The sequence below is a fragment of the Uranotaenia lowii genome, chromosome 3 (genome assembly GCF_029784155.1).
Source record: "Uranotaenia lowii strain MFRU-FL chromosome 3, ASM2978415v1, whole genome shotgun sequence".
NCBI classification, from domain to species: Eukaryota; Metazoa; Arthropoda; class Insecta; order Diptera; family Culicidae; genus Uranotaenia; species Uranotaenia lowii.
The window spans coordinates 25,350,645-25,365,954 of NC_073693.1; the positions used below are offsets into that span (position 1 = coordinate 25,350,645).

General features: G+C 33.8%; 1 protein-coding gene across 2 annotated transcripts in view; it reads right to left on the minus strand.

Moving 5' to 3' along the window:
* LOC129757525 (RNA-binding protein Musashi homolog Rbp6-like) overlaps positions 1–15,310 on the minus strand; it is a 125,363-nt gene that overhangs the window by 93,740 nt on the left and 16,313 nt on the right. Inside the window, exon 3 of one of the 2 annotated variants that reach the window (XM_055754793.1) lies at positions 8,059–8,091. The exons of the other annotated variant lie outside the window; for it this stretch is intronic. Within the exon in view, the coding sequence (XP_055610768.1) occupies positions 8,059–8,091 (33 nt within the window). The remainder of the gene's footprint in view (positions 1–8,058; positions 8,092–15,310) is intronic. 2 annotated transcript variants of the gene reach the window in all.

Genomic DNA, 15,310 nt, shown 5'->3' on the forward strand with positions numbered 1-15,310 from the left:
CTGGACTCACGTCTGTCACAATACACAAGAAGGACTAAAACACACAATTTTTTCGTAAAGTCCCGAGATTCCCACACGACCTCTCATCTTGGTGACTCGAGGCCTGATTTCTCCTCAGATGATTCAAGATTCGACCGCACCTAGCAATGATTCGAGGTTAACGTACACATGCCTCCCCTCTACACGACTCGAGACCTAATCTCTCCCCTAGCTACTCGAGGTTAATATGCAAACCCCTTCACTTGTTGACTTATGACCTCATCTCTCCACTTGTGACTCGAAATCTGACCTCTGATCATAAAAACATCGGGGATCCAAGAACTGACCTCATCATGTTACGACTCGAGAATAACATGCGTACTCCTCATCTTGAAGACTCTAGGCCTGACTTCTCTTTTAACAACTAGAGGTCCACCTACTTACTAACGGGATTCAAGGTTTAACAACTTTTGCCCGTCGTGGATTAGTCAAGGTCAGTTTATCCTAGACTAAAGCCTGTCACAAAACACGCGAGGGACTTCATGTAACGAAAAGCGTCATCTCCTCGTAATGGCTCGAGGTTCCCGCACGACCTCACACCTTGGTGACTAGAGGCCTGAGCTATTCTCTGACGAATCTAGTTCTGACCCCACCTAGCAATACCTCGAGGTTAACACACACATGTCTCTCCTCTACACGACTCGAGGTCTTATCCCTCCCCTAACTACTTGATTCAAGATCTCACCTCTTCTCTTGAGATTCGAAATTTGATCACTGATCATAAAGTCATTGGGGACCCGAGAACTGACTTCTTCTCGGCTTTGAAAGCGTTACCTAACCGGCACACGTTTCGAGGTCTCCGGGGTAGTGGATGCTGTGATGGGCTTGAGTTATTATGAAAGCGTTACCTAACCGGCACACGTCTTGGGGTTTTCCGTACCAGTCTGATGTAGGCGATAGAGAAAAGGAAAAGACCAAAATTGAGAAAGTGGAAAAGGGTGAGATGTATAAGTGCATGAGCACAGCCTACCCCTTGATGTAGTATCATAAGGTGAAACCAAGGGGCACATCTGGCACACGAAGCCCAAGGTGGTTTTAGTGGGACGAACCCACTCACGGTAGCAAACAGGCGGCTGTTATGGTTTGAATTCAAATTTCCATCTTGTAAAAAAAAAGACCTTCAGAAGTTTGTTGAAGCATTGCAAAGATCTCTCCTTTCAAAGGTCATCAGAACCTTAGAAAATCGCCCAGTCCTTGAGGGTCGTCATGTATTTTGAGGGTCGTCAGGCCATAAAATATTTGGCACACCATTTGAAAATCGTTTGAAACGCTGGAAAGGTACCCATTAGGGAAAGTGATTAAGAGACAGGCGATTGAAGACGGACTCCGCAACTGACAGACCTGATTCTTCATCAGACCCAAATAGGGCGTCATATCTTTGAGAAGTCTTCAGGCCTTCATAATTCTGTCAGAGCTTAACAAGTTCTTTGGTCTGTCGATGGTGGTCCGACCTCCATAAGCTTGTCAAGCCTTTAAATCCATAAAACGGTCGTCATGCCACTAGGAGGTTCTCGGGCCTTCAAATCGCTACAGATCTTTAGAAGATTCTCTTAGAGAGTAGTCATAGCTTTGGAAGGTCGTCAGGACTTGAGAAGATTGTTAAGGCATTGCAAAGATCTCTGGGCCTTTCAAAGGTCATCAGAACCTTAGAAGTTCGCCCAGCCCTTAGAGGGTACTCATTTGTTTAGAAGGCCGTCGGTTTAGTCCCTCGGTTTCTGCTACAGGACTTCAGAATGCCTCATCAGACCCAAAGAGGGTGGTCATGTCTCTGAAAAGTCACCAGACCTTAAGAAGTTCTTTAGCTTGTCGAAGTTGGTCAGACCTCCAGAAGCTTGTCAGGCCTTTTAATCTATAAAACGCTCACCATGACACTAGAAGGTTTACGGGCTTTCGAATCGCCATCAAGGTCCTTAGAAGATTTTTTCAGTGAGAAGTCATAACTTTGGAAGGCCGTCAGGCCAACAGAAGTTTGTTGTGGCATTGCAAAGATCTATGTGCCTTTCAAAGGTCTTCGGAACCTTGGAAACTCGCCCAGCCCTCAGAAGGTACTCGTGTATTTAGAAGGTCGTCGGGTTCAGTTCCGCGGTTTCTGCTGCAAATCGTACGCCAGTCGAGTGTCGCTTATTCGACCTACGAACTTTTCCTGAAGCACAGTAATATCGTTAAGTCGGTACGGGTTTTCAATGTTCATAAGAAGCCGGATGGGCCTTCCGAAGGTCGTCAGGACTTAAGAATACCTCATCAGATCCAAAAAGGGTTGTCGTATCTTTGAGAGGTCGTCAGGCCTTCATAATTCTGTCAGACCTTTAGAAGTTTTATGGCCTGTTGAAGGTGGTCAGACCTCCTGAAGCTTGTCAAGCCTTTAAAACATGGTCATACTAAAAAAAACGGTCGTCATGCAACTAGACGGTTTTCGGGCCTTCAAGTCGCCACCAGGTCTTTAGAAGATTGTCTCAGAAAGTAGTCATTACTTTGGAAGGTCATCAGGCCTTCAGACGATTGTTTAGCATTGCAGAGATTTCTGGGAATTTTCATAGGTCGTCAGAGTTTTAGAAAATTGCCCAGCCCTCAGAGGGTTGTCATGTATTTAGAAGGTCGTCAGGCCTTCAGAAATTTGCCACACCATACGAAAATCGTTTGGTACGCTGGTAGGGAAAAGAAAGTGATTGAGTGACGGAAGGTTTAAGACAGACTCTCCAACTGACAGATCTGATCCCTCATCAGACCCGAATAAGATCGTCATGTCTTAGAAAAGTAGTCAGACCTTCATAATTCTGTCGGAGCTTGAGAAGTTCTTCGGCCTGTCGAAGGTGGTCAGACCTCCAGAAGCTTCTCAAGCCTTAAAATCCTTAAAACGGTCGTCATGCTACCAGAAGGTTTACGCGTCTTCAAATCGCCACCAGGTCTTCAGAAGATTGTCTCGGAGAGTAGTTATACCGTTGGAAGGTCGTCAGACCTTCAGAAGTTTGTTGAAGCATTGCAAAGATCTCTCCTTTCAAAGGTCATCAGAACCTTAGAAATACGCCCAGCCCTCAGAGAGTCGTCATGTATTTAAAAGGTCTTCGGGCCTTCAGAAATTTGGCACACAGTAAGAAAATCGTTTGGTACGCTGGTAAGGTATCTACTAGGAAAGTGATTAAGAGACAGGAGGTTGAAGACGAACTCTCCAACTGACAGATCTGATCTCTCATCAGACCCAAATAGGGTCGTCAAGTCTTTAGAAAGTAGTCAGACCTTCAGAATTCTCAGACCTTAAGAATTTCTTTGGCCTGTCGAAGGTGTTCAGACCTCCAGAAGCTTGTCAAGCCTTTAAATCCATAAAACGCTCGTCCTGCCAATAGAAGGGTTTCGGGCCTTCAAATTTCCACCTGGTCTTTAGAAGTAGTCCTTCCTTTGGAAGGTCCTCAGGCCTTCCAAAGTTTGTTGGGGAATTGCAAAGATCCCTGGGCCTTTCAAAGGTCGACAGAACCTGAGAAAATCGCCGAGTCCTTAGAGGTCGTCATGTAGTTCGAAGGTCGTCGGGTTTAGTCCCACGGTTTCTGCTGCTCATCGTGTGCCAGTCAATTGTCGCTCATCTAACCTACAAGCTTTTCCTGAAGCACAGTGGAAGCCGATAGTCATCAAAATCCGATAACACTGGCATGAATACTTGTGGAAAAGCTTCGTTACATCGTTAAGTCGGTGCGGTTTAATTATTCATAAGAAGGTCGATGGGCCACCCGAGGAATGTCAGGACTTCAGAATGTCTCATCAGACCCAAAGAGGGTCGGCACATGTCGTCAGGCCTTCATCATTTTGTCACACATTAAGAAGTACTTTGAACTGTCGAAGGTGGTCAGACCTTCAGAAGCTTGTCAAGCCTTTATACACCATACATTGGTCGTCATGCCACAAGAAAGTTTTCGGGCCTTCAAATCGAAACCAGGTCATTCGAAGATTCTCACAGCGAGTAGTCAAACCTTTTAAAGGTCACCAGGCCTTTAGAAGATTTTTGGGGCATTGCAAAGATCTCTGGTCTGGTCTTCGAAAATCGCACAACCTTCAAAGGGTCGTCATGTATTTTGAAGGTCGTCAGATCTTCAGAAATTTGCCATGCCATACGAAAATCGTTTGGTACGCTGTTAGGGAAACAAAAGTGATTAAGAGACGGAAGGTTGAAGACGGACTCTCCAACTGACAGATCTGATCCCTCATCAGACCCGAATAGGGTCGTCATGTCTTTGAAAAGTCGTCAGGCCATCATAATTTTGTCGCACCTTTAGAAGTTATTTGGCCTGTCGAGGGTGGTCAGACCTTGAGAAGATTGTCAAATTTTTAAAACATCGTCATAAAATACAACGGTCGTCATGTCACAAGAAGGTTTTTGGGCCTTTGAAGGTCGTCAGGCCTTCAGAAGTTTTTTTGGAGCGTTGCGAAATCTCTGGGCCTGTCAAAAGTTATCAGAACCTTGGAAAATCGTCAAGCCTTCAGAGGGTCGTCATGTATTTAGAAGGTCGTTAGGCCTTGAGAAATGATTGTAGACGGACTCTCCAACTGATAGGTCTGATCAAAATAGAGGGAACAGCTTGCGTGAGGCATGAGGAACGCCTTCAACAGCTTTAACCAGACAGCTTTAGCGTCTTCGATCAGGCGAATGAAGGGAAGCCGGGATATTTTACTGTAGACTGTCGAAAAGCTTGTTCCAAAATCTCCAGCTGCACTACAGAACCAATAAGGGAATGAAGACGCTGGAAGTCAGTGGCCGTTTCATTGGAAGTGATATTTCGCCCTGTTCTGACGAACAAAACAGGAACAGGAAACAGTAAAATTAGCCCTATTTGAAAATCTGTGGAGACTTAGCAGGGTGCAGAGACTGTTAAACGTGTGGTTTATCAACGGATATTTGAAAGTATCTTTGAAATCCGCCTGTGTAGTGATGGTCCATGCCAATTTCGGAACTGCTACAAATTGAGAGCTGCATAGCTGCTAGAGCCACAAGAAAGCGTTATACTTGAGAGAATTTCATAGGAAGGCCTCATGAATCAGCTACAATCTGGACAACTCAATGAGAAGAAGATTACCTAGTCATCTTATCCCGATTGTCGAAAGTTAAAAGGAGAATAATCATGGTCAAATGATTGGTCAAGGATGCTTTTTAGTCTTGAGTAGTTAGATCATGTAGCAGACTACAAAAAGTGTAGCAAGACTGCATCGTCGGTGAACATCTCAGTAGATAGAGATCGAAACTTCTAGTGAAATATGGTACAAAGATAGGACAAACTTCTTCGTAGTTGAAGTTGCATGGATAGAAAAAGACTTTCTGCGCGGTGGGTCTTACGAGAAGGATACTTAACTTTGGGGGAACACTCATGGAGAAGAAAAATGTTTGAGGCCAGACGAACTATTTGAGTCATTATAGGACGCGTCATCATCAAAATTTTTCCTCATCGTAGCAGATGTCCCAAGAGTGTGGCGCGATTTCGAGTCATTATGAAGAAAACTCAATCATTTCGGACTTTGTGCAGCTAGAGGTCAGGTCAGGTCAGGCCTTGCCTTGTCGAGAGTGAAGTAAAAGTGGGTTAAGCGAGAGTCTCAGGGTCTCAGGGCCTGGAGAGCTTGCGTAGGTATATCTTGAGTCAATTTATTGTATTCAGAATAAAGAACTGGTGAGACGTGGTCATTCGCCATTCCTTAGGAATTAACCGTCTTGGTGATCAATTTAAAAACTAATGAATAAAAGGTCTGTACGCCTTAAGGTAGGCAAAAATCTCAAAACCTCATATCGACCATTCATCTTACTATACTTTCTGTGTGATATTATCATTGGAAAGGAAATAAATTCAAATTGTTTCAAGTACAAACCACAATAAACGGACCTGTGGAAAAAGGGTCAATTAATCAAATACTATCTAGTAACTATCAATTCTCTAGCAATATTATCCGTCGTTCATACCTACTATAAGAGAGATATTTGCTACTGGAGGACATACTGAATGTTTTCTACAACCTAGTTCGATCGGATGTGTATGGTTAGTCAATACAAAACTCTCTATTTATCCAAACTAAAAGGTACTGGTTAGTTGAAATTACAAGTTTTCGAAATAGATCATCTAGCTAGAAAAAAGTGTACAAAGTGGGACAAAGTAGGTACTGTCCTCTTTCCATCTTTTGAAATGTCCTAATTAGAACAAACGCTATTTTATGTCTGATTATTTTATCAAAATGAGAAACAAAAACAAACAATTGAAGAACCTCTCGACTATCGCTAATCGTTATGTGTTGTTTTACGGTTCAGGTTAAGGTTTCAATTTGGTTTTGGAATTGGAATTGTGTTTACCTCACGCTTATCGGATACTAAAAGTCTGCGAAAATATTGTAGTTTTTTCACCATTATGCTCAAAGCAATCAAATCACGGTTCACCGAAGAAAGGATTAGAGGAACGTTTCTAGTTTTTCTTCCCGAAAGTCCAAGAGAGAAAAACAACAACTATTCAACAACAGAACAGCAGCAACAAACAACGAACGTAGCGATTTTGCAATTGTTTTGAAGTTGTTGCTGCTTTTACTGTTAGTCGTCGGAACTTCCTGGTCCGCCCTCAAATCCGATTGGAATCAGCTGCAAGGTTGTTGGAAAAATCAATTTCGCAAACATTAGAGCTTGTGGTGCGATTTTGGCTTTTTTTGTTGTTGTATACTTACTGTGTTTCAGATTTTCTATTTTTAATTTGCGTATCTACAAAATGATTCCTTTTTTCATTCCTGTTTTTAATCCGGACTTCTTTTTTTTTGTTTTTCTACCGGTCTACACAACAATTGATAACTGATTTGGTATTTGGTTAGAAATGGTCAAACACTGAACGGCTATTTAGAGCTCTGCTAAACGGGAGGCAAAATCTCTAGTAACGAGTACGAGTAGGGGGGGATGAAATGATTCATGAAATCAAATTGGTATTACAGCAATTAGTGTTGTTATTTTTGTTGTTGGGAAAGTTGGTCGATGTGAGTTTGGTTGTTGTTTGCCAAAGGATTTTGTTTGAAATTGATCCGATTCGGGGTTATCAGGTTATCGGGACGCTATCAGCTTTCAGTTGCCATTGCATTGGTTGATGGCGATTGTGAGCATTTGTTTTCCAGTTGATAACAACCGAATCCGGATCCGGTCTTTGATGTTTCATGAATGAATGATTGTGTATACTCTTACTACGGTCATGGGTAGCGGTGTTTGTGTGAATTGAAGTGAGAATTCAATCGGCTGATTGAAAGTGTTTGTGAAGAGGTTGTGAGTATGTATTGTGGAAAGGGGGGATGATCAATCGGAATGCTAATGGTAATTGGATCGAACGGAAAACAAGAGTTTTAATTTTTGCTCATCTAGTTTCAGGCTAAAAAAGGCGTAGGTAACGAACTGAATTGACACCATGAATACAGAATCAAGAGGCTAGTAGTGAGTGAGTAAGTGAGGCACATCGATTTCCAACGAGAAAGGTGCTACTTGCATAAATTAAATTAAATTAAAATAAATTGAATTATTATTGCGAATGCTAATTTCGAACAAGCAGGTGAATTAAACGACGATTTTTTTTCCTATCGTCATTAGGTGATAGAAAAGTTAGAGACAGAACTAGGGAAAATCAGAAGGAAAACAGAGATAGCAACTGTTCGCTGACGTTTTGCGTTTGATAGTAAGAGAAATTTAAAATTTTTCCGTCAGTTGGATGTAGTGTTTTTTTTAATCTGGACAAAAAGATACAAAACAAGATATCGTGAGCAAAGTAAAAGAGTTGGATCAGTTAGTCCAATTGAAGATTTTTTTTTTCAAATCAGTCATATTTAACGGGGAGAAAAGTGTTTGATTTCAACCAATAGTGTCATTAAATCAGTACAGTGACATTCGACTGAAGGAGACCAGTGACAATCAAACCAAATTCAAAGTGAGGAAAATTAAAAGTCTTTTTTTTATTTGAATTGGTTTAGATTTCGAATCCGTTGGATAATAAAATAAGAGATTGAGTTAGTTTTAAAAAATTTAAATTTTCTTACCATCAGGTAAAGTCCCCAGCGACCACATAAAATCTAAAAAGGCAAAAAACAAAAAAAAGAATACTACTTTTAGATTAACGTTTCTGGAGCTCGGCCGAAGATGTCCAATTGTGGGGGAAAAGGGAAAGGTAGTAATCAAGTTAAACTGGAATTCTGAGGAATTCTAGGCTGTTTTTCATTTTCGAAAACAAAATCATAACTGTGAATGGCGGACATCTACGATGGTTTTGTAGCTGAGTATTCAAAAAATAAATAACTATGGTTAGGAATGAAGCAAACATTTAGAAACAATGCAGTAATTCGTTAACGGTAATCTATAAAAAAAAAAAAGATCTATTATCAACAAATGCAGCTTCTAATGCAAGCTAAAACAACGCCAAACGCCGATGGTCCTTTTCCACTGCAACGCGCCTTTGCCTTCCTGATGCCTTGGGAGTCCCAGAGAGCTCGTTTTTCATGTTTAAGTTTTTCGGATTTCGAAACTCCACGCAAATAATGAAAGATCACACCGCAAAAAAACAGTCCATTTCGATTATTTTTTGACTCGAAATGTGAGAAAATAAAAAAAAATTGAAAATTCATCTATAAACTACTAATATTAAACAGTGTCTAAAAACCGGATATCTATAAACTACAGATGTATATGTATCAACTATCGAGAGGAATATATCATGGTATCTAGTTTGTTTTGATTTTCGATTATATTGCACCACACTTCAGACAGACAGTAACACCAGACTTCGTTTGATTATGCTTCATATATTGTCTTTCTAGGAGAGTTTGATTATCCTATGTAGAAGAGGAAACTCACGCTCACACTTTCCATATTTTAAGATAGTAGCAAATTGATAAATATTTGGATATATTTTTTAAAAAACAAACAATTTAACACACTCTCAAAAGCACACCTAATAGCTAGTATCACGTAAAAAGTAGATTGATTGAACAAATTTTCAGAATGTTTGGTTAGAGAAAAACTGGAATTTTTGATAAACGATCAAATCGCTTGAAATTATGTCTAGCGCTTCCATTCTCAATCGATAGATTCTGGAACTTTCGAAAAGATTTCTATTTCAACTTATTTAGTTTAATTTCAGTTCTCCGATTAGAATAACAAATAACCATTCTAAATGAGCCCAATTGGCTTCAGTTACGCTCATTGAGGCGATTTCTATAAAAAAAATTCTGCTTATTTCGAAACATCTTTTTTCTTATTTTTTTTTTTTATTTTCAAAATATTCAATTTTAAACTAAAAAATAAAATACAATAAATGAGTGAGAAATGATATTTTTACAATTTTGACAATTTTGACAATTTCGAAAATTTTGATAATTTTGACAATTTTGACAATTTTGACAATTTTGACAATTTTGACAATTTTGACAATTTTGACAATTTTGACAATTTTGAAAATTTTGAAAATTTTGACAATTTTGACAATTTTGACAATTTTGACAATTTTGACAATTTTGACAATTTTGACAATTTTGACAATTTTGACAATTTTGACAATTTTGACAATTTTGACAATTTTGACAGTTTTGACAATTTTGACAATTTTAACAATTTTAACAATTTTGACAATTTTGACAATTTTGAAAATTTTGATAACTTCGAAAACTTTGACAATTTTGACAATTTCGAAATTTTGACAATTTGGCCAATTTTGCCAATTTTGCCAATTTTGACATTTTTGACAATTTTGACAATTTTGACAATTTTGACAATTTTGACAATTTTGACAATTTTGACAATTTTGACAATTTTGACAATTTTGACAATTTGGACAATTTTGACAATTTTGACAATTTTGACAATTTTGACAATTTTGACAATTTTGACAATTTTGACAATTTTGACAATTTTGACAATTTTGACAATTTTGACAATTTTGACAATTTTGACAATTTTGACAATTTTGACAATTTTGACAATTTTGACAATTTTGACAATTTTGACAATTTTGACAATTTTGACAATTTTGACAATTTTGACAATTTTGACAATTTTGACAATTTTGACAATTTTGACAATTTTGACAACTTTGACAATTTTGACAATTTTGACAATTTTGACAATTTTGACAATTTTGACAATTTTGACAATTTTGACAATTTTGACAATTTTGACAACTTTGACAATTTTTACAATTTTGACAATTTTGACAATTTTGACAATTTTGACAATTTTGACAATTTTGACAATTTTGACAATTTTGACAATTTTGACAATTTTGACAATTTTGACAACTTTGACAATTTTGACAATTTTGACAATTTCGACAATTTTGACAATTTGACAATTTTGACAATTTTGACAATTTTGACAATTTTGACAATTTTGACAATTTTGACAATTTTGACAATTTTGACAATTTTGACAATTTTGACAATTTTGACAATTTTGACAATTTTGACAATTTTGACAATTTTGACAATTTTGACAATTTTGACAATTTTGACAATTTTGACAATTTTGACAATTTTGACAATTTTATCAATTATGTCAATTTTGACAATTTTGACAATTTTGACAATTTTGACAATTTTGACAATTTTGACAATTTTGACAATTTTGACAATTTTGACAATTTTGACAATTTTGACAATTTTGACAATTTTGACAATTTTGACAATTTTGACAATTTTGACAATTTTGACAATTTTGACAATTTTGACAATTTTGACAATTTTGACAATTTTGACAATTTTGACAATTTTGACAATTTTGACAATTTTGACAATTTTGACAATTTTGACAATTTTGACAATTTTGACAATTTTGACAATTTTGACAATTTTGACAATTTTGACAATTTTGACAATTTTGACAATTTTGACATTTTTGACAATTTTGACAATTTTGACAATTTTGACAATTTTGACAATTTTGACAATTTTGACAATTTTGACAACTTTGACAATTTTGACAATTTTGACAATTTCGACAATTTTGACAATTTGACAATTTTGACAATTTTGACAATTTTGACAATTTTGACAATTTTGACAATTTTGACAATTTTGACAATTTTGACAATTTTGACAATTTTGACAATTTTATCAATTATGTCAATTTTGACAATTTTGACAATTTTGACAATTTTGACAATTTTGACAATTTTGAAAATTTTGACAAATTTTGACAATTTTGACAATTTTGACAATTTTGACAATTTTGATAATTTTGACAATTTTGAAAATTTTGACAATTTAGACAATTTAGACAATTTTGACAATTTTGACAATTTTGACAATTTTGAAAGTTTTGACAATTTTGACAATTTTGACAATTTTGACAATTTTGACAATTTTGACAATTTTGACAATTTTGACAATTTTGACAATTTTGACAATTTTGACAATTTTGACAATTTTGACAATTTTGACAATTTTGACAATTTTGACAATTTTGACAATTTTGACAATTTTGACAATTTTGACAATTTTGACAATTTTGACAATTTTGACAATTTTGACAATTTTGACAATTTTGACAATTTTGACAATTTTGACAATTTTGACAATTTTGACAATTTTGACAATTTTGACAATTTTGACAATTTTGACAATTTTGACAATTTTGACAATTTTGACAATTTGGACAATTTTTACAATTTTGACAATTTTGACAATTTTGACAATTTTGACAATTTTGACAATTTTGACAATTTTGACAATTTTGACAATTTTGACAATTTTGACAATTTTGACAATTTTGACAATTTGAACAATTTTGACAACTTTGACAATTTTGACAATTTTGACAACTTTGACAATTTTGACAATTTTGACAACTTTGACAATTTTGACAATTTTGACAATTTTGACAATTTTGACAATTTTGACAATTTTGACAATTTTGACAATTTTGACAATTTTGACAATTTTGACAATTTTGACAATTTTGACAATTTTGACAATTTTGACAATTTTGACAATTTTGACAATTTTGACAATTTTGACAATTTTGACAATTTTGACAATTTTGACAATTTTGACAATTTTGACAATTTTGACAATTTTGACAATTTTGACAATTTTGACAATTTTGACAATTTTGACAATTTTGACAATTTGACAATTTTGACAATTTTGACAATTTTGACGATTTTGACAATTTTGACAATTTTGACAATTTTGACAATTTTGACAATTTTGACAATTTTGACAATTTTGACAATTTTGACAATTTTGACAATTTTGACAATTTTGACAATTTTGACAATTTTGACAATTTTGACAATTTTGACAATTTTGACAATTTTGACAATTTTGACAATTTTGACAATTTTGACAATTTTGACAATTTTGATAATTTTGACAATTTTGAAAATTTTGACAATTTAGACAATTTAGACAATTTTGACAATTTTGACAATTTTGACAATTTTGAAAGTTTTGACAATTTTGACAATTTTGACAATTTTGACAATTTTGACAATTTTGACAATTTTGACAATTTTGACAATTTTGACAATTTTGACAATTTTGACAATTTTGACAATTTTGACAATTTTGACAATTTTGACAATTTTGACAATTTTGACAATTTTGACAATTTTGACAATTTTGACAATTTTGACAATTTTGACAATTTTGACAATTTTGACAATTTTGACAATTTTGACAATTTTGACAATTTTGACAATTTTGACAATTTTGACAATTTTGACAATTTTGACAATTTTGACAATTTTGACAATTTTGACAATTTTGACAATTTTGACAATTTTGACAATTTTGACAATTTTGACAATTTTGACAATTTTGACAATTTTGACAATTTTGACAATTTTGACAATTTTGACAATTTTGAAAATTTTGACAATTTTGACAATTTTGACAATTTTGACAATTTTGACAATTTTGACAATTTTGACAATTTTGACAATTTTGACAATTTTGACAATTTTGACAATTTTGACAATTTTGACAATTTTGACAATTTTGACAATTTTGACAATTTTGACAATTTTGACAATTTTGACAATTTTGACAATTTTGACAATTTTGACAATTTTGACAATTTTGACAATTTTGACAATTTTGACAATTTTGACAATTTTGACAATTTTGACAATTTTGACAATTTTGACAATTTTGACAATTTTGACAATTTTGACAATTTTGACAATTTTGACAATTTTGACAATTTTGACAATTTTGACAATTTGGACAATTTGACAATTTTGACAATTTTGACAATTTTGACAATTTTGACAATTTTGACAATTTTGACAATTTTGACAATTTTGACAATTTTGACAATTTTGACAATTTTGACAATTTTGACAATTTTGACAATTTTGACAATTTTAAAAATTTTGACAATTTTGACAATTTTGACAATTTTGACAATTTTGACAATTTTGACAATTTTGACAATTTTGACAATTTTGACAATTTTGACAATTTTGACAATTTTGACAATTTTGACAATTTTGACAATTTTGACAATTTTGACAATTTTGACAATTTTGACAATTTTGACAATTTTGACAATTTTGACAATTTTGACAATTTTGACAATTTTGACAATTTTGACAATTTTGACAATTTTGACAATTTTGACAATTTTGACAATTTTGACAATTTTGACAATTTTGACAATTTTGACAATTTTGACAATTTTGACAATTTTGACAATTTTGACAATTTTGACAATTTTGACAATTTTGACAGTTTTGACAATTTTGACAATTTTGACAATTTTGACAATTTTGACAGTTTTGACAGTTTTGACAATTTTGACAATTTTGACAATTTTGAGGATTTCAAGAATTTCGAAAATTTTTGGAATTCAGAAAATTTTTTGAATTTTGAGAATTTATAGAATTTTATGAACTATGGAATTTTGAGAATTTTAAGAACTTTAAGAATTTTGACAGTTCTAACAATTTTTTGATTATTGAAGGTTTTTTGAGAATCTTAAGAATTTTCAGAATTATGAGCACTTAGAAAATTTAGAGGATTTTGACAATTTTAACAATTTAATCAATTTTGTTAATTTTGACAATTTTGCCAACTTAGACCATTTTGAAACAATTTGGATTTATTTCTCAAGCAGTAGATAGATTTTTTATTTTCCATGCAAAACTTTAGTGCCAAATCTTTTGATTTAAAATTTTGTAGAAAATTGTAATTCAGAAACAACAAATTATTAACTGTGCTGTTTTTTTTATTCTTAAGTAAAATTAGTTCTAATGCATTCATATCTTTTTAAAGATGTTTTGGAGATTTCTGAATATTCAATATTAAAAAGGATTTTTTTTATTTCTGCTTTTTGAATCACTTATACGGTAATAATTTTATTCCGATAAAATTCTTGACGTTTTTTCAAAATATGTTCAAATTCAGCTTCAGATAAAGAAAAAATTATGTCAACGCGCTAATCCAAAAACACCATGAATTTCTGAGATGTAAAACTATGAAGATCAGTATTCGAATAACAAAAATGTTGGAAAATTTACACAAAAATGTGATAAATTAAGAATTTATCTTTGATTTGACAACTTTCTTTTAGATATGCACTAAACCAGAGAATGTTTCTTTCTTGTTTTTTTAAACTATAAAATTGTCAAATGAAAATTGTTGGAAACATTTTTGATTTTTTCCTTTTCATTCCATTCATTCTTTGTTTTCAATTACTTCTTTTTAAGTTCGGTATTTTCTTCTCAATCTAAAATTATATTTTATGAATTCGGTCTAGAAATGAACTGAGTTCAAACTTCAAACACTCCACACTTAACTTAAGGTTTCATTAATGCACTTCTTAATATCACAATAGAACGCCACAGAAATCGATGAAAACTATTTTTTTTCTTTCGATGATAGTTCGACTACGCTAAAAAAGTATCTGCTATCCCTAGATATGTGATTTTCTAAAATGGTTTTTTTTTTCTATCTATAACTAGTTTAATTTAAAGCTTATAAACAGTATATGTTGAAAAAAAAAATATTCATCTCACTATAGCTATAACTATTGATATTATCATTATTATTGTTGTTTCAGTTACTATTCCCTTAGGTTAAAGCAAAGAGAAGGAACACATTCACTCGTTGTATAGACGTAAAGATTTGAATGAAGAAAAAAAATTGTGGAAAACTGGAAAACAAATCTTAATAAAATCACTCTTCACTAATCACAACAGCATATCTATGAGGCTATATGGTTTTTTTAAAGAAAAATAGGAAACACACTTTGCTATCACCTCCTTTGATTTTTTTTGTTGGTGGGGAAGAAGGAAAC